The sequence below is a fragment of the Oncorhynchus kisutch genome, linkage group LG15 (genome assembly GCF_002021735.2).
Source record: "Oncorhynchus kisutch isolate 150728-3 linkage group LG15, Okis_V2, whole genome shotgun sequence".
Classification (NCBI taxonomy): domain Eukaryota; kingdom Metazoa; phylum Chordata; class Actinopteri; order Salmoniformes; family Salmonidae; genus Oncorhynchus; species Oncorhynchus kisutch.
In genome coordinates this window covers 43,957,982-43,984,197 of record NC_034188.2, presented here as the reverse complement: position 1 = coordinate 43,984,197, position 26,216 = coordinate 43,957,982, and the positions used below count along the sequence as shown (strand labels likewise).

Below are 26,216 nucleotides of genomic sequence, written 5' to 3'. Positions count from 1 at the left end.
TGTCCGTCACCTCAGTGATCACCATACCAGGTAGGAATTAATGTATCACTGAGGTAACTCCTGGAGGGAGGGGTATATTTGGGGTTTAGTAAATAGGAATAAATAGGAAATGTATTTTCTTAATTTCTCCAGTATCGAAAGCAGAACTGATAACATTGGAGCTTATCGATACTATGGTCTTTCATAATTTAGCCCCGGGGCCCGTTTAATACCGGGTTTCGGTACCCATCGCTACGCTTGACAGTACCAGTCAAAAGTTTTGACACACCTACTCATTCAAACGTTTTTCTTTATTTTTTTATATTTTTTTTTACATTGTAGAATAATAGTGAAGACATCAAAACTATGAAATAATATTTGAAAACATGTAGGGGAATGGTGCAAAGCTTGCCGCCATTAGACTCTGGGCAGTGGAAACGCGTTCTCTGGAGGGATGAATCACATTTCACCATCTGGCAGTCCGACGGACAAATCTGAGTTTGGTGGATGCCAGGAGAACGCTACCTGCCCAAATGCATAGTGCCAAATGTGAAGTTTGGTGGAGGAGGAATTATGGTCTGGGGCTGTTTTAGTGCCAGTGAATGGAATTCTTAACGCTACAGCATACAATGACATTCTAGCTGATTCTGTCCTTTCCTGTTGCAGCATGACAATGCCACCATGCACAAAGCGAGGTCCATACAGAAATGTTTTGTCGATATCGGTGTGGAAGAGCTTGACTGGCCTGCACAGAGCCCTGACAATCAACCCGATCGAACACCTTTGGGATGAATTGGAACGCCGACTGCGAGCCAGGCCTAATCGCCCAACATCAGTGGAAAGCCTTCCCAGAAGAGTGGAGGCTGTTATAGCAGCATAGTGGAGACCAACTCCATATTAATGCTCATGATTTTGGAAATAGATGTTTGAGGAGCAGGTGTCCACATATTTTTGGTCATGTATTGTACCTTACTTAGATTAGATTACCACTAGGCGCTGAAATGTGTCCCCAAGCAGTGATCCATGGGAAATATGGTCATTATAGCATGCGTACTTACAGAGATGAATCATTGGAAGGAAGATGAATCAATTTGCAGAGGGTGTTGCTCTCTAGATTTGTGGTCAGTGTGAGTGTTTGTGTGTGTGTACACTCATGTCTGCTTACATAAGAATCTGGCATGTTAGACAGTGTTGGCTCTTCTCATTTTTATAATTGACTCTAGCTGGAGATTTCCCTACAAGATGACAGAGGGAGCAAGGAGAGGGCTAATCAAGTCAATGTAAGTGGAAAAGGGCTGTGACACTCGCTCTACTTTTTCTCTTTCTCTTTCCCTCTCTCTCCCTCTTCCTCTATTCCCCTCTCTCTTTTTGTCTGTATCCTCCATATTTCTCCTCCTCTCTCTTCTCTTCCAGTGACATGACAAATCATTACAGGCCAATCCAGTGCAGAAGGACTTTATTTGTTGCCAGATAAATCAACCCTACACAACTGGGTTAGGAAGTCAAGGGCTTGTCCAATCACACACACATAATAGCATAGTGAGGAGTATTAGCCCACCACGACTGGGTCAGACAGGGCAGCGCCCACACACACAAACACATCAGTCATACAGACACAAACACCCTTCCGTCCCTCCCTCCCTCTGCCAGCCTGTCAGAAACCCAGAGTAACCAACAGCTTGATCATTAGTATCGCTAAGACTCTCAGCTCTGTCTCGCGCTCTCTCTCTCTCTCTCTTTCTCTCTCTCTCTTCTCTCTCTCTCTCTCTCTCTCTCTCTCTCTCCCTCTCTCTCTCTGTTTCCTCCCTCTGTTAGAACTATTGCCATCGGCTCCCTCTGTATTTTCTCCCCTCTCTCTGCCTCCTTTGTCTCTCCCCGTGTGTGTGTGTGTGTGTGTGTGTGTGTGTGTGTGACGGCTTTTCTAATTTTCATAATTGACTCTAGCTGGAGATGTCCCTGCAAGAGGACAGAACGAGCGAGGAGAGAGCTAATCAAGTCAATGTAAGTAGAAAAGGGATGTATCTCTCTGTTCCTCTTTTTCTCTATTCCACTATATTTCTCTTTCTATCCTCGCTTTTTCTCCTCTTTTCTCCTCTCCTCTCCTTAGATCATTACATGACAGATCATTACAGGCAAATCTTATGCAGGAGGACTTTATTTGTTGCAGGATAAATCACAACTGGTTTAGGAAATCAAGGTCCTGTCCCATAATATAGTGGTTCCCAAACAGTGTGCCTTGAGGAACTCTCAGGTGTGCCATGAAACCTTTCCTAATTTAGATAATTTAAATATTTTTACATTTACGTATAAATGTGACCTCTGAAATGCACATGGAATTTGGACGTGCGAGCACTAGTACCGATCAGATAATACATTAAATGGCACATGGTTACATCTGTATTGTTGGTTCAAGTACAGTACATTGCAGGCTGTTCTTACATATGAATCATTTGATGGGTGCGCATCACAAGCATTAATTTGGTTAATTACGCTTTGTCTGTAATAATTTATCACAGGCAAATTTAATTAGGCTAAGCGAGAGTACACGCATGGTGCCCAAATTTATGACATATGTCGCGCAGCGAGAGTCGAGGAGAGACGAGCAGATTCGGTTCAATCAGTTGAGTCAGTCATCCTGCTGAGCCCTTCCCAGCTAGCTAATAATGCTAAGATTTTGAAACTTGTCAGAGTAATTTTTATCTGAGTAATTCTTTGTTTTTCAATAATAATAGTTAACATAATTTTTTTTATGACTACCTCACACATACAATTGTCTGTAAGGTCCCTCAATCGAGTAGTGAATGTCAAGCACAGATACAACCAAAAATACCAGGGAGGTTTTTCAATTGCTCGTAAAGAGGGGCACCGATTGGTAGATGTGTAAAAAAAAAAGCAGATGCTGAATATCCCTTTGAGCGTGGAAAAGTTATTAATTAGTCTTTGGGTGGTGTATCAATACACCCAGTCACTACAAAATGCAGGCGTCCTTCCTAACTCAGTTGCTGGAGAGGAAGGGAAACGCTCAGGGATTACACTATGAAGCCAATGTGTCACGACTTCCGCCGAAGTTGGCTCTCCTGCCCTTTCGGGCGGTGCTCGGCGGTCGTCGTCACCGTCCTACTAGCCACTACCGATCCCTTTTTCGTTTGTCTGTTGGTTTTGTCTTATTAGGGTCACCTGTGTGTAGTTTAGTTTAATTAACGTCCTTATATGTAGTAGGTTGTCCCTCCCTTGTTTTGTGCGGGATTGTTTTTGTATTCGTGTCATTTGGTGTAGCACTTGTGTTTTATACTCCGGTCTATTTTGATCCTGTGTTGGATTATTCACCCTGTGTGTTGGGTTGACCGTGTTTTTTGTGCGCCGGAGAATAAATTGTTCGAATCACTGAAACCTGCTCTCTGCGCCTGATTCCACCCACCTTGATAAAACGTGACAGAATCCCGCACCCGCATGGAATCAGCAGGAGCAGCCGCGTCTCCTCTCCCATCGATGGAAGAGAGCGTCCTCCATCACACCAGCGTGCTTCACCGGATTGGTTCTGCCATGGACCAAATGATGGAGAGGATGGATTGATGGGAGAGGAGTGGCCTTCCCACCTCATCTCCAGCACCCCCTTCTCCAGCACCTCCTGTTCCTGCGACCACATCTGGCTCCGGGGCTCTTCGGCTGACACTCCCACGGGAGTATGACGGAACGGCGGCTGGGTGCCAGGGTTTCCTCCTTCAACTGGAACTATACCTGGCTACCGTGCGTCCTGCTCCCTCCGGAGAGGAGAGCGTGAGCACCCTCGTCTCCTGCTTGACTGGGCGAGCCCTCGAGTGGGCCAACGCAGTGTGGAATGGTCCGGACTCGGCGAGGGATAATTACCCAGAGTTCACCCGCCGATTCCGAGCTGTTTTTGACCATCCACCAGAGGGTCGGCTGGCGGGTGAACGGCTGTTCCACCTGCGTCAGGAGACGAGGAGCGTACAGGACCTTGCTCTGGAGTTCAGGACCTTGGCCGCAGGAGCAGGATGGAACGACAGGACCTTGAACGATCATTTCAGATGCAGTCTCAGGGAGGACGTCCGCAGGGAGCTGGCATGTCGGGACACCACAATCACAATGGATGAACTCATTGACTTGGCTATCCGTCTCGACAATCTGCTGGCTTGCCCGCGGGCGTTCGGATCAGGCCCTGTCGTTTCCACTTCCCAGCCTTCCTGCCCCTATCCCTATGGAATTAGGAGGGGCGGCTTCGAGGGGGACCGGAGGAGGAGTGTCCTCCTGCACCAGTTGTGGTCGACGAGGGCACACGTCCGACCGGTGCTGGAGGAACTCGTCTGGGAGTCGGGAGGGCAGGCGGAGCACTGCTCGATCACCCCAGGTGAGTAAGCAGCAGACTCACCCAGAGCTTCCTGTCGGTCATGTGTATGTGTTGACTTCTTTCCCTGGGTTTTTTCCCTCTCTACAGCATAAGGCGCTAGTCGATTCAGGCGCAGCTGGGAATTTCATGGATCGTGGGCTTGCGTTAAGGCTAGGGATTCCCCTTGTGTCGTTAGACCTACCTTTCTCCGTGCACTCCTTAGATAGCCGACCATTAGGGTCAGGTGTAATTAGGGAGGCTACGGTGCCGCTGGACATGGTAATGCAGGGGGATCATAAGGAGCAGATTAGTCTGTTCCTTATAGATTCACCTGCGTTTCCAGTGGTGTTGGGGGTTCCCTGGTTAGCTCAACACAACCCGGTGATTTCCTGGCGACAGGGGGCTCTTAAGGGGTGGTCAGAGGAGTGTTCAGGTAGGTGTATAGGAGTTGCCGTTGGTGCGACTACGGTGGAGAGTCCAGACCAAGTTTCCACCGTGCGCATTCCCTCTGAATATGCCGATTTGGCTATCGCCTTCAGTAAAAAGAGGGCGACCCAATTACCACCTCATCATCAAGAGGACTGCGCGATAAACCTTCTGGAGAACGCTGCACTTCCTAGGAGTCACGTGTATCCATTGTCCCAGGAGGAGACGGTAGCGATGGAAACATATGTTGCTGAATCGCTGGGACAGGGGTACATTCGGCCCTCCGCATCACCCGTCTCCTCAAGCTTCTTTTTTGTGAAGAAGAAGGATGGAGGTCTGCGTCCGTGCATTGATTATAGAGGTCTAAATTCCATCACAGTGGGGTTTAGTTACCCACTACCTCTCATCGCTACGGCGGTGGAATCATTTCACGGAGCGCGCTTCTTCACAAAACTGGACCTGAGGAGCACGTATAATCTGGTGCGTATCCGGGGAGGAGATGAGTGGAAAACCACATTTAGTACTACATCTGGTCATTATGAGTACCGCGTCATGCCATACGGGTTGAAGAATGCTCCACACGCGCGGCGCATGTGTCTCTGGTGCGTAAGGTACTTGGGTGACTGCTGGAGCAAAACCTGTATTGCAAGGCGGAGAAATGTGAGTTTTTCAAACAGTCCGTTTCCTTCCTGGGTATCGTATTTCCACCTCCGGGGTGGTGATGGAGGATGACCGCGTTACAGCCTTGCGTAATTGGCCGACTCCGACCACGGTGAAAGGAGTGCAGCGGTTTTTAGGGTTTGGCCAATTACTACCGGAGGTTTATCCGGGGTTTTGGTCAGGTGGCTGCTCCCATCACCTCACTGCTGAAGGGTGGACCGGTGCGCTTGCGCTGGTCAGCAGAGGCGGGCAGAGCCTTCAGTCGTTTGAAGGAGCTGTTCACCAATGCGCCCGTGTTGGCACATCCGAACCCCTCTTTAGCGTTCATAGTGGAGGTGGATGCGTCCGAGGCTGGGGTCGGAGCCGTGCTGTCCCAACGCTCGGGCGTGCCACCCAAGCTCCGCCCGTGTGCTTTCTTTTCGAGCAAGCTCAGCCCAGCGGAGCGAAACTATGATGTGGGGGACCGGGAGTTGTTAGCTGTAGTCAAGGCTCTGAAGGTGTGGAGACATTGGCTTGAGAGGGCTAAACACCCTTTTCTCATCTGGACTGACCATCGTAATCTCGAGTATATCCGGGCAGCGAAGAGACTAAATCCACGTCAGGCTAGATGGGCCATGTTTCTTACCAGGTTCCGGTTTACCCTCTCATACCGGCCAGGCTCCCAAAACACCAAAGCCGACGCGCTGTCCCGCCTCTATGATACCGAGGAGCGGTCCGTTGAGCCAACTCCCATCATTTCACCGTCATGTCTCGTGGCACCGGTGGTATGGGAGGTGGACGCGGAGATAGAGGAGGCCTCACGGTCAGAGCCGGCCCCCCCTAACTGTCCAGTGGGGACTCAGTACGTGCCGAGGGGGGTCCGGGACAAGCTGATCCGGTGGGCTCATACTCTCCCCTCCTCGGGTCATCCTGGCATCGAGAGGACAGTGCGGAGTCTGAGAGGGAGATATTGGTGGCCCACGCTGGCTAAAGACGTGAGATTTTATGTCTCCTCCTGCTCAGTGTGTGCTCAGAGCAAGGCTCCTCGGCACCTGCCTAGAGGGAAATTACAACCCCTCCCCGTTCCACAACGGCCGTGGACACACTTATCGGTGGACTTTCTTACCGACCTTCCCCCGTCCCAGGGAAGTACTACGATCCTGGTTGTTGTGGATCGGTTTTCTAAGTCCTGTCGTCTCATCCCGTTGCCCGGTCTCCCTACGGCCCTGCAGACTGCGGAGGCCTTGTTTACCCATGTCTTCCGGCACTATGGGGTGCCTGAGGACATCGTTTCTGATCGGGGTCCCCAATTCACGTCCAGAGTGTGGAGGGCGTTTATGGAGAGACTGGGGGTCTCGGTCAGCTTAACCTCAGGTTTTCACCCCGAGAGTAATGGGCAGGTGGAGTGCGTAAACCAGGATGTGGGCAGGTTTCTGCGGTCCTATTGCCGGGACCGGCCTGGTGAGTGGGCAAGGTATGTTCCCTGGGCTGAACTAGCTCAGAACTCCCTACGCCACTCCTCAACTAACTTGTCCCCTTTTGAGTGTGTGTTAGGTTACCAGCCGGTCCTGGCCCCATGGCATCAGAGCCAGACCGAGGCTCCTGCGGTGGAGGAATGGGTACAGCGCTCCAAGGACTACGGCTCACTACGGTTAGCGGGAGAACGGCAGAGGAGGAGCGCAGACCAGCGCTCCAAGGACTACGGCTCACTACGGTTAGCGAGAGAACGGCAGAAGAGGAGCGCTGACCAGCACCGCAGTGAGGCCCCCGTGTTTGCACCGGGGGACAGGGTCTGGCTCTCGACCCGAAACCTGCCCCCCGCCTGCCCTGTCGGAAGCTGGGGCCGCAGTGTGTGGGGCCGTTCAAAGTCCTGAGGAGAATAAACGAGGTGTGTTACAGGTTACAACTTCCTAGGTATTACCGTATTAACCCCTCGTTTCATGTGTCTCTCCTCAGGCCGGTGGTGGCTGGTCCCCTGCAAGAAGGTGAGGTGCCTGAGGTCCCTCCGCCCCCTCTGGACATCGAGGGGTCCCCGGCGTACACAGTTCGGGGCATTCTGGATTCGAGACGCCGGGTGGGGGGCCTACAGTACCTCGTGGGCTGGGAGGGGTACGGTCCGGAGGAGAGATGCTGGGTTCCGGTGGGGGACATTTTGGACCCTTCTCTCCTGAGAGATTTCCACCGCCTCCACCCGGATCGCCCAGCACCTCGTCCTCCGGGTCGTCCTCGAGGACGGTGGCGGCGTGCTGCGGGGGCCGCGCGTCAGAGGGGGGGGTACTGTCACGACTTCCGCCGAAGTTGGCTCTCCTGCCTATTCCGGCGGTGCTCAGCGGTCGTCGTCACCATCCTACTAGCCACTACCGATCCCTTTTTCGTTTGTCTGTTGGTTTTGTCTTATTAGGTTCACCTGTGTGTAGTTTAGTTTAATTAACGTCCTTATATGTAGTAGGTTGTCCCGCCCTTGTTTTGTGCGGGATTGTTTTTGTATTCGTGTCATTTGGTGTAGCACTTGTGTTTTATTCTCCGGTCTATTTTGATCCTGTGTTGGATTATTCACCCTGTGTTTTGGGTTGACCGTGTTTTTTGTGCACCGGAGAATAAACTGTTCAATCACTGAAACCTGCTCTCTGCGCCTGATTCCACCCACCTTGATAAAATGTGACACAATGGGGATTTTTAAAACAGTTACAGAGTTTAATGGTTGTGATATGACAGAACTGAGGATGGATGAACAATGTTGTAGTTACTCCACAAAACTAACCTAAACGATAACCAGATAAAATATTCCAAAACATGCATCCAGTTTGCAACAATGCGCTAAAGTAATACTGGAAAGAAATGTGGCAGAGAAATGTACTTTTTGTCCTCAATACAAAGCATTATGTTTGGGGCGTTTAAACTTTGAAACGAAGTTGGGATCCTTAACGTTATGAAAGATCCCTAACTGAAAAACAATGTTTTTCTTTTGTTGTTTTTTTCACTTAATTAAAATCACAGTTCTGTTATGACAAAGCATATTATTTTCTGTGTTTATAGCCAATAGGCTACAAAGGCCTGGGGAAGTTGTGTAATTAAAGTAAAACTAGAGGAGGAGGCGAATTTCTGGCTACTTGGGGAATTTATAAAGCATGCAAGACAAGACTTTGCAAGATGCAGATTACCAAAACATATGAGCATGCTTCTGCCTTCTTTCTGCCTCTCTCTTCCTCGTGCTGGCCTGCCTGCTCTGTCTCTTTGCTAATGATGCAAGTGCGTTCAGTCTTTGGTCTGTTGCGTGTAGAATATCCTAGTTTATTCATGGCACCAATGTCTTCAGGCTAGTCTTGCCTGCACAGGGCTGCCTGCTCTTCGTTTTTTTTCTTCATATGAAGTTACAGTAGGCTACCGGTAACCTGTATTGATTACGCTTTTTAGGCATCATGGAATGTGGCCCCATGTATGTTTGATTGTCTGTCTGTTAGGGTAGGCTACACTACAGTTTTTTTAAATGCCAACATGATGCCAACAAGAAACAGACATTTTACTTGACTATAAGGAATGTGGCTTCTGAAACGGGATTTAAATCCACAACTAGGCAACCAGAATTGTCAATAAAATAATATTGAGCTGCTGCGCGCAGCCTGCATGTCTGCTGCCTGTGCGCAGACCACTCTCTCCTAAAAAAGTACTTTAAAGTTTGTTAAATACAGTGACTTACCAAAACATTTAGTTTAAATAAAACACATTGCTACCCTACCATAAAACACTGCATAAAAAAACTATAGCAGCACATCAATCAGTGACGTTTATTGTTGTAAGGGAAAAAATACAGAACATTTTACAAATGAGCAGAATTCTACTGTCTGAAAAGGTACAGACTTGATGTGGCACTTTTTTAATTGTCTGAAAAGTTATCAATTGTCACTATCCACATGTTACTGTAACTGTGTTCTATGACTGTAAAGGTTTGTGGTAGATATAACTTTATTCCTCGGCCGTAGTGGTCATACATGCGTAATAGGACAATTATTCTGCATTGTAAATTGACTTGGATAAAAAACTTGGAAAAACCCGAAAATACTATTCATGTCAGTTTTAAAAGTTAAGCAAAATGGTTAATTGTCACAACCCCTACTGAGTACTACTCATATTTTCAATCATGATTGTGGCTGCATCATGTTATGGGTATGCTTGTCATCAGCAAGGACTAGGGAGTTTTTTGGGGATAAAAACATAATACAACTAACTATAAGCACAGGTAAAATCCTATAGAAGAACTTGGTTCAGTCTGTTTTCCAACAGAAACTGGGAGATTAATTCACCTTTCAGCAGGACAATAACCTAAAACACAAGGTCAAATCTACACTGGAGTTGCTTACCGAGACACACATTGAATGCTTCCGAGTGGCCTAGTTACAGTTTTGACTTAAATTGTCTTGAAAATCTATGGCAAGACTTGAAAATTGCTGTCTAGCAATGATCAACAATCAACAGAGCTTGAATATTTTTTTTAAGAATAAAGGGCAAATATTGTACAATACAGGTGTGCAAAGCTCTTAAACTTATCGCCGCCAAAGGTGCTTCTACAAAGTATTTACTCGGGTGTGAATATTTATGCCAATTTTATATTTCTGTATTTAATTTTCAATAAATTAGCAAAAAATTCTAAAAACATGTTTTTACTTTGCCATTATCGGGTATTGTGTTTAGATGGGTGAGGATTTTTTTGAATTCATTTGAATTCAGGCTGTAACACCCCAAAATGTAAAATAAGTCAAGGGGAATACATTCTGAAGGCACTGTACATCAGTCACAAACACACATACCCGAGCCTCCCTCTGCAAGCCTGTCAGAAGCCCACAGTAAACAAAAGCTTGATCATTAGCATCGCTAACACTCTCAGCTTTCTCTCGCTATCTCTGTTTCCACCCTCTGGTAGAACTATTGCTGTCGGCTCCCTCTCTGAATTATCTTCCTGCATTTGTCTCCCCTCTGATCTTCCACTGCATCTGTCTGATGTGAGTGTGTGTGGTGTGTTTTCAGGTGCTGCTGGGTACTGATTGTGTGTGTATGTATGTGCTGTCAAACAATTACAATAATTAATCTCATCATTTTCTGTAGTTAATTGTGATTAACAGCAATTTTTGAATTTGCTCAAATTTGACCATAAAGAAAGATGTTTCTATTTAAAAAGCAGTGCATTGAGTTACAGGCATACTATGCTGTGGGATGAAAACACGAAATAATCTGTATCAGAAACTAAATGCTTCCAATATTTAAGTAGGCCTGCCTACTCCCTCAATGTTCTTAAAGTTTAACACTTGAGCGCTCACTAATACACACACACTCAAGTACTGTTAAAGCAACAGCCAGGCATTCTAAATGAGTGTTCTCCCAATTTCAGATTGTATGGTTGACTACAGGAAAAAATAACTGGCTCTACAAAGAACAAAGAGCATGCACAACAGTGTTATGAATTCCACAGAAGACAATGACAACAGGTCAGCCCGGTCTGAATTAATGTAGGCTAAAACAACCATTAGATCTAGCCTAGGCGACTTCAACATGCACTAGTCCACAAGCTACTACAACTAGAACTGGGATAATTGCGATAAATCTTTTGACCTGAGACCTATAACGAAAACAGTAGCTAAATGGAATGGATGTCCTGTTCTGATTAAAATAGTTGTGGGAAGTTAGTTATATCAAGAGGCATTCAGCCAAATGGCATTGTAAACATTAGTTTGGTTAGCTAGTGAGCTAATGTTATTATAATTAGCTAGCTATTCTGTACAAATTATCTTGTGGCTGTTATTTAAAGAAATGCCTGGGAATGTGTTTGATTGAGCTCTCTGTAAGTTAAACCTGTGAGCATAGTGGATTCTTCAAACAGACAGCGCTACATAACAGCAGTTGCCACCGAGTGCAGTGTCTGTGAGGAAACGCATACGCTTAAAAAGGGCCCGTGCGGTGAAAAATGGAGATTCGATTAATGACATCAATAAAATCATTAACGGCATTAACTTTGTGTATGTCGAGGTTATTGTAGTCAACGAAAACTGAAACTAAAATAAAAACAACAATTAGAAAATATATTTAGTAACCTGAAATTAAACTAAAACTACTAAAACTATGTAAAAAAAATTAAAAAATTTAAAAAATTATGTTAAATTGTAGTTTTTTTCTTCTACTATTTGGATAAAAATCCAGTGGTATTCAAGGTTTTTTTTCCAACTTTTACCAACTTGCCGACCAATGACTGGGCCAAGCTAGAGCAGCTTGTGAAGTTCCTGGATCCGTGAAGTTCCTGGATCCGTTCGCAATTCACACCGACGAACTTCAAACTGATAGACAGTTGCTGTCTGATCTGGTGCCGTGCATTCTCAACCTTGAGGCACAGTTGCAGTCAACTACTGTGGTAAAACAGTTGGCACAGGTCCTCCTGAAGTCACTGCATCAGCGCTTCGCATGCATACTGAATCCTATGGCAGCCAATTTTGAGCCAACCCCTGCAGCATGTTGCCTGATGGACCTAAGGATGTGACTGGCACTTTGCTCAATGGAGATGGAGTCACTGATGAGGGAAGCAGAGCCTTTTGTACTTCAGTAATTAGAGAGAACAGCCGTGGAGCAGCAGGACCCCAGGAAGATGCCAGCACGATGAATCATCTCGACCAAAGTGCTTCAGAAATATAGCTTCCTCGCATCGAATATTGTGTTTCAGGTCACTGTCCAGCTGGATGGTCAACCTGGCAGAGCGTTTAGTGTCACATGTGAGCTGCGGAATACCAGTTCTGGCAAGCAAGGATGGCTGTTTATCCAAAAAAGTGCATTGTGGCTCTGGATCTGGTTTCTTTCCCTGCATCCCAAGAGTTTTTGGAGAGCTGGCTGGCTTGTGAAGTGTTGTACTGCTTATGTTTTTGCTGTTGTTGCAGCTGTTTTTATTAGCCCTATTTGAAGGGGTTAGTCAGTGATGCATGTTTAATATTACATAAACATAAGTCAAATTTGCCATGACGTAATTTGTTGTTTGATCCTCTGTCAAATAAAGGTACTTGTTTCTTCTTATATCTACTACTAAAGTAAAAAACAACAACATTGGTTTGATGTAAACAGTTTCATTCCCCCGGATTTCTTGCACCAGTCTAGGCACTTATCCTTGAAATCCAAGTCACATTAGGATTGATTTATAGTTTAAACCTAACCAAAACCATGTCCTGGCCATAGAGTTCCTTGCTTGCCATCCTTGCTTGCCAGAACTGGTATTTCCGCAGCTCACACGCAACACTTAATGCTCTGCTAGGTTGACTCTCCAGCTGGACAGTGGCCTCAAACACAATCTTCGATGTGAGGAAGCTAATATTTCTGAAGCACTGTGGTCGAGATGATTCATCGTGCTGGCATCTTATTTGGGTCCTGCTGCTCCATGGCTGTGCTCTCCAATTTGCTGAAGTACAAAAGGCTCTGCTTCCCTCATCAGTGGCTCCATCTCCACTGAGCAAAGTTGTATGGAGTCCTCTAGTGGCCAAAAGCCTGTGTTAGCATGGGCAGGGCTTTCGCTGTTTAGATTTAGTCAACTGGGCGGGACTTCCAACTTCATTGGCTGATCCCTCCTGATAACCCGGTTGGCATGACCCAATGACCCAGTTGGAGTTGTACTATTTTAAGATGGAGATGGCCTCAATGCACATACTCTCACAGACGCCGTCATGACACCGATACAGAGATGTTATGTCTATCCAAGTCTATGGTCTTGCCCATCACCTTATGTATTACTTCCCCCCCAGGGTCAAGAAGTTACAAAAAAACGGACTATAGGCCTACAACACATAAATGGCTCCTAGCCTCCCACGCATAGGCTACTTTCTGTCGCGAACACTAAAACTCAAACTAAATCATATAAATTAAGTCTAAAAACTAACTGAAACTAAGCTGAATGTCATATAAAATTACTAAACTATATTAACTGTGTGTGTGGACGTGTTTAACTCTACCAGAAGTCCCCACAAGAATAGTAAGCGAACAAAAAATGCTATTTCTATGGGGTTAGGATTAGGTTTGGGGTTAGGGTTAGGGTTAAATAAAATAATTACATCGGAGCTAGGGTTAGTTTTAGGGTTAGGAGCTACGGTTAGGTTTAGGGTTAAGGTTAGGTTTTTTGGTTATGGTTAGGGTAAGGGTTTAGGATTAGGGGTTAGGGAAAGTAGGATTTTGAATGGGACTGAATTGTGTCCCCACAAGGTTATATGAACAAGAATGTGTGTGTGTGTGTGTGTGTGTTCCCCATATTATAATTGTATTTATTGAATGTTTGTTTCTATATAATCCAGGTACCAGCTGAGTTATTCCAGTTACAAACTTTAAAAATAATTATATTGTGTAGTTGTTTCATGTGTGTTTGGATGGGCTAGGCTAATGGTGTTAATTGAAAGCCCTCCCACCAAGTTAGCCTGCTTATTAGATACAGGTGCATAAAGGTTTGGTAGTATCACAGATTATCCATAATATTGACCACATACTTTATGAAAATAAATGTCTTAAAACATGTCAGGCAGTTTGGAGGAGGCATGATCTGCTGGGACCATTCCAGCCAATTAGAGGGCAGATACCCGTGTGAACAACCGGCACAACGGTTTCCACTAGTTACCACAGCTGCAGAAGGTGGCTCTATCATAGATAATCATGAAAACTCAAATGTACTTTTTGGTCATAATTTAAGGTTAGGGTTACGGTTAGCAGTGTGGTAAATCACATTTTAATGATTGAAATTGTAGAAATAGGCGGAGCTTATGACTGTGGCAACTAGTGATGACCAGGCACTCCGATATTAAGTGTTTTTTCTCAAAGTTGCCAGCATATCACATTGTCCTACTTATATCAGTACACTCGTAAAAAAACAAATCATTACGAAACTTATATTCGATCAAATAAGCCACACATAGCAAAGTAAGCCATTACAATTTTTGTTAACCAGATTCGACACATTCTTCTTTTTTTTCAGCAGCAAACCACCCTGCATCCCACTGCTGGCTTGCCTCTGAAGCTAAGTAGGGTTGGTCCTGCTCGGGTCCCTGGATGGGAGACCAGATGCTGCTGGAAGTGGTGTTGGAGGCTCTCTTTCCTCTGGTCAAAAAAAATAATTCCAATGCCCCAGGGCAGTGATTGGGGATATTGCCCTGTCTAAGGTGCCGTCTTTCAGATGGGATGTTAAACGGGTGTCCTTACTGTCTGTGGTCACTAAAGATCACATGGCACTTATCGTAAGAGTACGGTTTTAACCTCGGGGGTCCTGGCTAAATTCCCAATCCAGCCCTCATACCATCATGGCCACCCTTTAACTATCTCTCAGGTCGTTGTTGTAAATGCGAATGTGTTCTGTCAATTTATCTGGCAAAATAAGAGTAAATAAATAAAATCCTGGCTTGGTGAGTGAAAATAAATGAAAATAAATGAAAACCGCCACCTGCTGGAGAAGACAGATTTGGGGCTTAGTTATCCCTATCGCGTCACTTTTTCCTCTCTGAGAGAATGCAAGGATGAGTAAGGAGTATTTGCACATTTTTAGACCTAATAATAAAACTCAAGATTTTGAGGAAGTCTGTTCCAGTCATATTTAAAAAAAAAAAAAAAAATGTATGTGACATGCAACAGCCAGATTCGTCACAGTGTGTGTTTGTGTGTCCTCTACCAGTCTAACAGTGTTTTCAACTCCTTTACTGTAGGAGGCATCAGCGTTAGAAGTGGTGTCCTGCAGTCAGGAGAAGGAGAGTCTGCCCCCGGAGAAGAGTCCCTCCAATCCTGTTCACTCTGAGAGAGAAGCCTTGCTAGTTGGTATGTTCACCTAACAACATTACTATAATGTTATATTAACCTAGTTGGAGGAGAAGATTCCCCCAATTCCTGTCCACTCAGAGAAGCCCTGCTACTTGTCACATTCACCAAACATTATTGCAACCTTAGTCCGGTAAACTCTGAGGAGTTGGTATGTTCAGACAACATTACTACAACCTTCTAACAACATTTGTACGTACAATGGAGAACATTCCCCTCGCGCTATCCACTCTAGGAAAAATACCCTGCTTGTTCATACACTGCTTGTTCATTTGACTGGTTATTGTTAGCGAAACTATCCACAATCATCAAAGCTGTTTTTTTGTGGAAAGCCTGGTTTTCCTCCCCTGGTTATTCCCAGTTCTCTGGGCTGGTTCACATGTTTTCAATGGCTGGTTTACTGAGGCCTTCAGCATAGTTTTATGGCATATTCTCCACTCCAGTGGAGGGTTCTTTCCATGGGGAACAGTTGGTCCTGGATCAAATTGGTTTTACGAAAGTAAGGTCTTGCTGAGATACAAGGGAAAGTTATTGTGGCATTACGATTAGGCCTATGCCAGATGGCAGGATGCACACTATTGTGTGGTAGTGGGAGTTACCTGTCCTGTCCCACAGTGGTGTTATTCTAGAATGATCATATATTTGGCATAGTTGGTTAGGTAGTCAATGAGGCGCTCCCTCCCTCCATGCCGGCCCACTTTGGCTGCTCAATGAAGTAGATGGCTGCTGAGGATTCTGGGTGGTCTCTGTCAGAATTGTTCTAAATTACATCTTGTTTGAAGATGAAGTGAGCACCGCAGAGAAAAAAGGACATTGGCTCAAAAGTGAACTCATCTTTAACTGCTTTGTCTGTCCTTCTAGATGGCAAAATGAATACCAATGAGATGAACACTTAAAGGAATGTTATGTATCGTATATGTGCATCTCTAGGCAATGTTATATCGATTTCCGGGGTCATTTCATGTTTTATGTGTATCTGACCTATTCAGCGTTCAAGCAGGCAGAAAAACAGCCATAATGACGCAGTTTGTGTGCATAACATTGTCTTTAAAAAGAAGAGAAAACGGATGACTAAACTCTGATCAAAACAAAGACATAGAGAAGGAAAGAACAGATGCTAGGCCTTTTTCAAGACTTGAAGTTTGATAATAACAAAGCACTTTCTATTGAACTTCCATGTTTCTCAGAGAGTGGCTGAATATCTAGGCTAGGCTATAATTACACATTCAGTTAGAAAATGAAACTGTAGACATCACCAACTACAAAGTTAGCATTGTCAATTAGCATCAATATGAACTTGACTAGGCTTTGGAACTAGGCTTTGGAACAGAGCAGCTACTGCTTTCTCCACAAGTCCCTTTACAACTAAACATACAGTTCTGATTCATTTGCTATAAATTATTTGGAGATTTGAAGGCTTTTGGACCCATTCAAAGTATATAGACTGATTTCAAATTATGCTTTTCTGTATATCCTTGGTCCAAGCCCAGCCATTAAAACACACATCTGATCAGAGTTGTTCTCCTCCAGTGTCTCACCTGGTGTGTTTGTTTTCTGAGCTGGCTCCTCAGTGGGCTCATGTTATTACACAGGGGTTTAGGACTATCAGTAGTGCATCATCATATCAATTAGCTGATAGTAGATGTTAGTGTTGGGATGAGCGAAACGCCTTTGTGTGTGTGCGTGAGTGCGGGCGTGAAGCCCCATGCTGCTCTGATCAGAGAAGCTTTAATGTAGAGAGCAGTATCAAAGTCTTCATTAAACACTTCTCTTAATCTGGACGGTTTAAACACAGGTCTTCCACAGAGCTGGGAGTGTTTTGGGGAAGACAGACACACTTGAAAAGTACAGATACATTTTCACTTCAGTCAGACAAGATGAGTTAAGTAGAGTGGTCTTTTGAATGTGAGGTTCTCGCTGGCTTTCATGTTGGACAGATCGGTGAATGAATCAACATTCAAACGTAATGTTGTTAGTTAGCTATAGATTAGCTATACGTTAATGGTCTACAGTTTGATACTTTGGGATGGCATGTTCTCATTGGCTTTCATGTTGGACAAATGGGTTAATGAACACTCAGACTGAATGGGATCATACCGTAGTATAACTTTAGTGTTTGAGTTATAGTTCTAAAGTAATAGCCTATACTACTGTATGATAAGATGGGTGAATCAGCCATTATATATATATAATGGTTATAGAGTTATAAGTATACAGTAATGCTAATGCCAGTTTAATTGATACTGTATTGAGGTATCTCTTTCTCATTCCTCAGGGATCATCTCTGCATTCCTCCATGTCCATCCGTTTGGAGCCAGCATCGAGTACATCTGCTCCTACCTACAGCAGCTGAACACCAAGGTACTGCTGGTACAAGCTGACACACACACACACACACACAAACTGACACACTGACACTAACCAGGTTTCCATCCAACCATTTCATGTGTATGAATTTCATGACACATGGAAAAGGTCATGCCTGGGCTGCAACAGGAAATGCCGGTACAATTGTATAAATGTCGACAGACAATGTGTTAGTTCGACGTGGTGGGATCATTTTGTGTTGGTAAAATGTACACTGCTCAAAAAATAAAGGGAACACTTAAACAACACAATGTAACTCCAAGTCAATCACACTTCTGTGAAATCAAACTGTCCACTTAGGAAGCAACACTGATTGACAATAAATTTCGCATGCTGTTGTGCAAATGGAAAAGACAACAGGGGGAAATTATAGGCAATTAGCAAGACACCCCCAATAAAGAAGTTGTTCTGCAGGTGGGGACCACAGACCACTTCTCAGTTCCTATGCTTCCTGGCTGATGTTTTGGTCACTTTTGAATGCTGGCGGTGCTTTCACTCTAGTGGTAGCATGAGACGGAGTCTACAACCCACACAAGTGGCTCAGGTAGTGCAGCTCATCCAGGATGGCACATCAATGCGAGCTGTGACAAGAAGGTTTGCTGTGTCTGTCAGCGTAGTGTCCAGAGCATGGAGGCGCTACCAGGAGACTGGCCAGTACATCAGGAGACGTGGAGGAGGCCGTAGGAGGGCAACAACCCAGCAGCAGGACCGCTACCTCCGCCTTTGTGCAAGGAGGAGCAGGAGGAGCACTGCCAGAGCCCTGCAAAATTACCTCCAACAGGCCAAAAATGTGCATGTGTCTGCTCAAACGGTCAGAAACAGACTCCATGAGGGTGGTATGAGGGCCCGACGTCCACAGGTGGGGGTTGTGCTTACAGCCCAACACCGTGCAGGACGTTTTTCATTTGCCAGAAAACACCAAGATTGGCAAATTCGCCACTGGTGCCCTGTGCTCTTCACAGATGAAAGCAGGTTCACACTGAGCACATGTGACAGACGTGACAGTCTGGAGACGCCGTGGAGAACGTTCTGCTGCCTGCAACATCCTCCAGCATGACCGTTTTGGCGGTGGGTCAGTCATGGTGTGGGGTGGCATTTCTTTGGGGGGCCGCACAGCCCTCCATGTGCTCGCCAGAGGTAGCCTGACTGCCATTAGGTACCGAGATGAGATCCTCAGACCCCTTGTGAGACCATATGCTGGTGCGGTTGGCCCTGGGTTCCTCCTAATGAAAGACAATGCTAGACCTCATGTGGCTGGAGTGTGTCAGCAGTTCCTGCAAGAGGAAGGCATTGATGCTATGGACTGGCCCGCCCGTTCCCCAGACCTGAATCCAATTGAGCACATCTGGGACATCATGTCTCGCTCCATCCACCAACACCACGTTGCACCACAGACTGTCCAGGAGTTGGCGGATGCTTTAGTCCAGGTCTGGGAGGACATCCCTCAGGAGACCATCCGCCACCTCATCAGGAGCATGCCCAGGCGTTGTAGGGAGGTCATACAGGCACGTGGAGGCCACACACTACTGAACCTCATTTTGACTTGTTTTAAGGACATTACATCAAAGTTGGATCAGCCTGTAGTGTGGTTATCCACTTTAATTTTGAGTGTGACTCCAAATCCAGACCTCCATGGGTTGATAAATTTGATTTGCATTGATAATTTTTGTGTGATTTTGTTGTCAACACATTCAACTATGTAAAGAAAAAAGTATTTAATAGGAATATTTCATTCAGATCTAGGATGTGTTATTTTAGTGTTCCCTATATTTTTTTGAGCAGTGTATTATGCGAGAACTGGAGGCATTTTCTTGTGTTGGTAAAATGTATTATGTGAGAAATGGCGGTGGAAACGCCTTTATGCGCAAATATTGATATGATAACCATCACATGGAAGTAAACTTGGAGTGATGCGATGATATGTTGTGTGGTCCTCCCACTATGACTCGGAAAGCATGCAGTTTATTAGGCTACAGATGAAATAAGTTATGATGAACTTTACAGGGTGGTGCTATTTTACATAACAGCTTTTGTGACAAAACCATCAGTAGAGTTGAAAACGCGATGGATACCCATTTAACTTGTGTTTTTTTATTCAGTACATGGGAATTTAACCACAAAAATTGTCTTAATGTGCACTACGTCATCAATCACAGCCTTATACGCAAAAAGTCTGATGGAAATCTCTGGTGGAAAATGCAAAAGATTTTTGAACATTCATAGCAAAATCTAGCTACTGACACACACGCAGCATGTCATGATGAGCATCAGGAGCCAACCTGTCGCACTATTCCAGCATGCACATGCAAGCACGCACACACACACAGTCATCCTGGCACCACACACACAGACACACACAGACACAGACACAGACACACACACACACACACACACACACACGCAGCAAGCTGAGCAATAGAGCCATCCTGGCACAACACACACACACACAGAGCACAAACTTGGAATAAACACCCCTACTGGGCTGTCATACAGTATTGTCCTGATGTATTCCAGGGCCACACGGTGCAGTTGGAGCACCCTGGTGCAGTCAGCCTCCCCCAAATGAAATGTGAATCATCCCCTTTTGACAGCAGAGCCCCATCGTGCAGCAAGAGTTTCCTCACATAGCCAGATCCTTCTCATCAAATTTGATCCCCCTGGTGCAGGAAGGCCCCTCTCATGATGCTGATCCCCAGGTTAGAGTTGGGGTTGAAGCAAAGGCAAGTCCCACTGCCTCCAATCTCTGTAGCTATCATAGACATGAATATAGGACATTTCCTTGTATCCCCAGTGTTCTTGAGGAAGTGTCTGAGTGTAATTTCCCTGGACACTGAGACCTGTTAGATCTGGATCATTCCTGTCTCTCCCTGACAGAGCTGAGCTGTTTCATTTATTCTGGCGCTTCGCTTAAACACCCATCTCCACATGTCGGGCTCCTCAGGGGCCTTCCTTGGTTCTCACCTCTGTTGTCGTCTGCCAGAGAGATTATTTTCCTTTCTCTCAACCACATACACTGAGTGTTCAAAACATTCCATGACATAGACTGACCAGGTGAAATGTTTTAACCCGTTATTGATTTCACTTGTTAAATCCACTTCAATCAATGTAGACGAAGGGGAGGAGACAGGTTAAACAAGGATTTTAAATCATTGAGACATGGATTGTGTATGTGTGCCATTCAGAGGGTGAATGGGCAAGACAAAAGATTGAAGTGCCTTTGAACGGGGTATGGTAGTATGTGCCAGGAGCACCAGTTTGAGTGTGTCAAGAACTCGAGCTTAGCAATTTCCTGTGTGTATTCAGAATGGTCCACCACCCAAAGGACATCCAGACAACTTGACACAGCGGTGGAAAGCATTGGAGTCAACATGAAGCTTCGACACCTCGTAGAGTCCATGCCCCAACGAAAGGTGTTCCTGATGTTTTGTACACTCAGTGTATGAATAACGTCTCTTTTCGATCTATCGTTCCGACCCAAACCTCTATCCGATAACATGGCTGGTGGAAACCCAGAGGGGCATAGTAGCCATACCTTGCCTAAATCAGGCTGGACAAAATAATGTTTTGTACACGGTGTATATGACCACTACACTCACTGCCACCACCGCAAGGAGGCCTTCAGATATAATATATGGCCACTCTCACTCTACCTCCATGATGAGGCCATCAGATAAAGGACTATGGGACCACCAGCCCACCTCCACCCTGAGGCCTTTAGACATGACTACTCTTACTGCTACCTCCATGAGGAGGCCCTCGTGAATATATTGTATGACCACTCCCCCCGCCAACTCATTAAAACCTCTGCGCCTTCACCACACTGACTCATTCCTTCTCTATCCTTTTGGCTTTTCCACTCTGTCTGAGGATGTTTTTGTTCCCACACTACCTCTCTGTAACACCACACAACAAGCCCACAGGGCTTTGTCAACAGTACTGGCTGAATTCACCAATAACAACATTACTCTCTACTTATCTACTGTGTTCATGATGCACTGCTACATTGTTAATGGTGATACACACATATCTACGCGAATGCTTAATGCATACTGACAGGTTTACCAATCTGGTTCTTACAAATGTGTTTTTTCTCTGCATAAAATTATACAGTGCTTCCTGCTGTCATTGTTTTGTGTGTGTGTGTGTGTGTGTGTGTGTGTGTGTGTGTGTGTGTGTGTGTGTGTGTGTGTGTGTGTGTGTGTGTGTGTGTGTGTGTGTGTGTGTGTGTGTGGGTGTGTGTGTGGGTGCGTTTATTGTTTGTCAATCAGATCCATTTTTCAGAGATGTGTGGCTCTTTTTGAGTTTGTAGGGGTGTGTGTCAGATCTGTGTGTTAACATTGTATTGTGTTTGTACGTGTGGGAGTGTATTTATCAAATTTGTGTATTTACATTGTGTGTGTGTGTGTGTGTGTGTGTGTGTGTGTGTGTGTGTGTGTGTGTGTGTGTGTTTCAGATAAATACAGGGGAGGTGGATGCTCTACTGGGTCGGCTGCCCTGTACATTCAGACAGGAGTTGACGGGGGTAGGCGCCAGCCTGGAGAAACGCTGGAAGTTCTGTGGCTTCGAAGGCATCATGATCACATAGAGCATTACGGGGACACGGAGGAGGACATCACAGGGACACCGAAGAAACAGGATTGAGCTCAGGCTGAATTATTAGGACACTGTATTATGGAGACCGGTACTGGTCCCTGAGACGTTGCTCACCAGTCCCTGCGATGGTTAACTGGCCTTGGTTTAGTCAGTTCTTAAGAGCTAGTTATAATGTAAACAGTTTGCTGGTCCCAGGTATAAATAATATTGAGAAACACTGGCATAGAGCTCTGGCTGTATTATTAGGACACAGAAGTAAAAACATAGAGCTCAGGCTGCAGAGCAGGCTGTGACACTGAGGAAACAGCCCTCTGTATGGGTGACAGAGAGGGTGACTCGTCTCCAGGGTGATGGAGATCTCTATAACACCACCAAATCCACAATGCTCTTCTCTGTGCCCAATTTTGCAAAGCCTCATGGGATAGAACACCACATTGGGAGTCCCAAAGGAGTATCAGTCCGAAGGCGCCAGGGCATTGGCTGTTTGTCCTTCACATGGGTGGACCAGACCATTCCCAGAGCCTCTAATTGGTTAACTCTGCTGTCACTCAGCTAGGAATGCTACCCAAGGAGGTTATCAGGATCTGCTGAACATTTTCCACCTCCCACCCCTCTGGCCTCTCTCACTCTCTCTCTCTCTTTTTGTTCCTTGTTTTTATAATTCTATGAATAAAAATCAATATATTTCTTAATTTTCTGTAAAGGCTGTTAACAGTTGCATAGATTGATTTGTTTTACTACTCTGTAAATGCTTGGATGATATTTTTTAATAAAAAATAAAAGCAATCTGAAGAATTGAGAATAGAGTTTTATTGAATAGAGTTCTTCTCACTGGCGCTTAGGCTATATAGCGGTAAGCTGCTTGTATATGCAATGTGTGTAGATGTGGTATGTAGCATGAGTGTGAGTAAACTGCGAATCCAAGTCCCCAGTCACATGAGGAACCTTCAGCCTGCCAGCCTCCGGACATGAAGTCTCAGAGGTACACACTCTCTCTCTCTCTCTCGCTCTCTCCTTTTCTCACATACATACACACACACTCTATCACGCGCACACACACACACACAGAGCAAAACGCAACTGCTACACTCCATTATGCCTGTGGCCAGCCATAACTGGAGAGATGCCTGAGACCAGCCATAACTGGAGAGATGCCTGAGACAGTAAGTGACTTGAGGCCATCTTTTGTGATGCTGGTTTTCTTCCCTCTTAGCTCTGGCCAAGGCAAATCATCAGACTTCCAGAGATACACACTCTTGGGATCATCTTAATTAAGTATACAGACTTAATGAAGGCTGTATCACAACCAGCCGTGATTGGGAGTGCCATAGGGCAGCACATAATTGGCTCAGGTTCGTCCGGGTTTGGCCGGTGTAGGCCGTCATTGTAAATAAGAATTTGTTCTTAACTGGCTTGCCTAGTGAAATACAGGTTAAATAAAACAGTTTATTTTTATTTTGACAAATTATCTAATTATAGAGGCAGGTGTATGTGTGTCTGCATGTGTGAGAATATGTGCTTGTCTGGGTGAGCATACATACATGTGTGTGTCTATAGAAGCCAGTTTTATAACAAAATAGAGGTTGCCCCTCCAGGTTGAATCCTGGCAGCAAGGACCTGGAAGTTTTTCCCAAAAGCCAGTGAGAGCGTTCCAAATGCAATTTGTCTGCACGCTCTCTTCCCCTGTTTTGCTTGGGGAAACCAAATGTTACGACACACGATTTGCGCTCATCAGCCTCCGCCTTCTCCTAAGGCCTTGTGTATAGAACATCAAGTCCACGAGCTTGTCAGAACACCATCCATCCTACCTGAATTAATAATAGGTATTGAGTTGGTTTTCTCCCTGCAAGACTCCCTTCTATACATATTAATTTGTTTTGGCATGTATTATTAAGATGGGTCCAAAAGGGAAGAGTGAACACGCATATGGCAGAACCATAGAGCGGAGTGGAGATGTGTGTAGTGTATTATATATGGATCTATATAGTATTCTTCTAATCCCTAGGTATATATATAAAAAATTAAAATATATATTTTTTACTACTCTTTTCTCCCCAATTTCGTGGTATCCAATTTGTAGCAGTTACAGTCTTGTCTCATCGCTGCAACTCCCGTACGGACTCGGGAGAGGCGAAGGTCGAGAGCCATGCGTCCTCCGAAACACAACCCAATCAAGCCGCACTGCTTCTTGACACAATGCCCATCCAACCCGGAAGCTAGCTGCACCAATGTGCCAGAGGAAACACCAGAGGAAGCCCGCCACCGGAGTTGCTAGTGCGCGATGAGACAAAGTTATCTCTGCCGGCCAAACCTTCCCTAACCCAGACGACCCTGGGCCAATTGTGCGCCACTCCATGGGCCTCCGAGTCGCGGCCGGCTGCGACAGATTCGGGGCTCGAACCCAGAGTTGTCCGGGTTAGGGAGAGTTTGGTCGGCAGGGATATCTTTGTCTCAGGAACTTGTTCAGTTTGTCTCAGTTGTTGAATCTTGTTATGTTCATACAAATATTTACACACAGTGAGAGGACGTTTATTTTTTTATGTAGAGTTTATGTAGCTTAAGAAACGAGGTTCATGAAATCAATAATTTGCTAGTAACAGATGACATTCATATTCTGACAATCTCTGAAACAAACTTAGATAATACCTTGATACAGTGGTAGCAATATATGGTTATGAGATATACAGAAAAGACAAATGCCAGAGGTGGAGGTGTGGCCGTTTATATTCAGAACCACATTCCTGTAAAGTTTAGAGAGGATCTCATGTTAAATACTGCTGAAGTAATATGGCTACAGGTTCATCTGCCTCACCTAAAGCCCTTTCTGGTGGGAAGCTGCTATAAACCACCAAGTGCTAACAGTCAGTATCTGGATAACGTGTGAAATGGTTGATAATGTATGTGATATCAACAGAGAAGTATATTTTCTGGATGATTTAAATATTGACTGGCTTTCATCAGGCTGCTCACTAAAGAGAAAGCTTCAAACTGTAACTAGAGTGCCTGCAACCTGGTTCAGGTTATCAGTCAACCTACTCATGGTAATTACAAGCAGCACAGGAATGAAATCATCTACATGTATTGATCACATCTGTTATGACTTCTATGAATGGTGGGTGGAGAAGCCAAGTGCAGAGAGCAGGTAGTTCCGTACGTGGATCTTTTATTCCAATGACAGCGGAAAAACGGACATGCAAAACACAAGGGCGCATGAAACAACCCGTCCAAATAAACAGGACTAAACTGTCCGTAAAAATAGAGATCACAATAATCAACCAACACCATAAAACAGAGAACAGGCCCGCACAACCAGCGGGCCTATTGCCCTTAAATAGCCTACAAACAAAACAAAACTCAAAACAGGTGTAACCAATAAGACCCAACTAACAGAAACAAAAGGAAAGGGAATCGATGGCAGCTAGTAGGCCGACGACGACGACCGCCGAGTGCCGCCCAAACAGGAAGAGGCACCATATTCGGTGGGATTCGTGACAACATCTTTACTAATGCTGCAGAAATTAGCTTGGACGCAGTATCCAAATCCATTGGGTGTGGTGATCACAATATAGTAGCCGTATCTAGGAAAACCAAAGTTCCAAACGCTGGGCCTAATAGAGTGTATAAGAGGTGATTCCAATGTTGTTGATGCAAATAATATTTGTTGGTCCGTGGTGTGTAATGAGAACCAACCAGATGTTTCACTTGAGACATTTATGAAATTGCTTATCCCAGTTACTAATACCCATTAAAAAATAACTGTAAAAACATATTAACATTTAAATTGATGAGGAATTGAAAAATGTTATGGTTGAGAGGGATGAGGCTAAAGAAATGGCAAATAAGTCTGGCTGCACAACCGATTGGCAAACGTACTGCAAATTGAGAAATCATGTGACTAAACTGAATAAAAAGAAGAAACTACACTATGAAACAAAAATAAATGACCAAGAATGATAGTAAAAAGCTTTGGAGCAACTGAAATGAAATCTTGGGCAAAACGTAAACTCCACTCCATCATTCAATGAATCAGATGGCTCATTCATCACAAAACCTACTT

At 45.0% G+C, this 26,216-nt stretch overlaps 1 protein-coding gene across 2 annotated transcripts in view; it reads left to right on the top strand.

The window, feature by feature from the left end:
- Positions 1–22,958, top strand: part of LOC109905334 (ecto-NOX disulfide-thiol exchanger 2-like) — a 256,082-nt gene extending 233,124 nt beyond the window's left edge. The window contains exons 12-16 of one of the 2 annotated variants that reach the window (XM_020502640.2): positions 1,203–1,259; positions 1,924–1,980; positions 15,091–15,199; positions 17,475–17,560; positions 22,020–22,958. In XM_020502640.2, the coding sequence (XP_020358229.1) occupies positions 1,203–1,259; positions 1,924–1,980; positions 15,091–15,199; positions 17,475–17,560; positions 22,020–22,151 (441 nt within the window). In that variant the 3' untranslated portion in view covers positions 22,152–22,958. The remainder of the gene's footprint in view (positions 1–1,202; positions 1,260–1,923; positions 1,981–15,090; positions 15,200–17,474; positions 17,561–22,019) is intronic. The other variant, XM_020502641.2, reaches the window with a different exon arrangement.
- Positions 22,959–26,216: the final 3,258 nt, after the last annotated feature.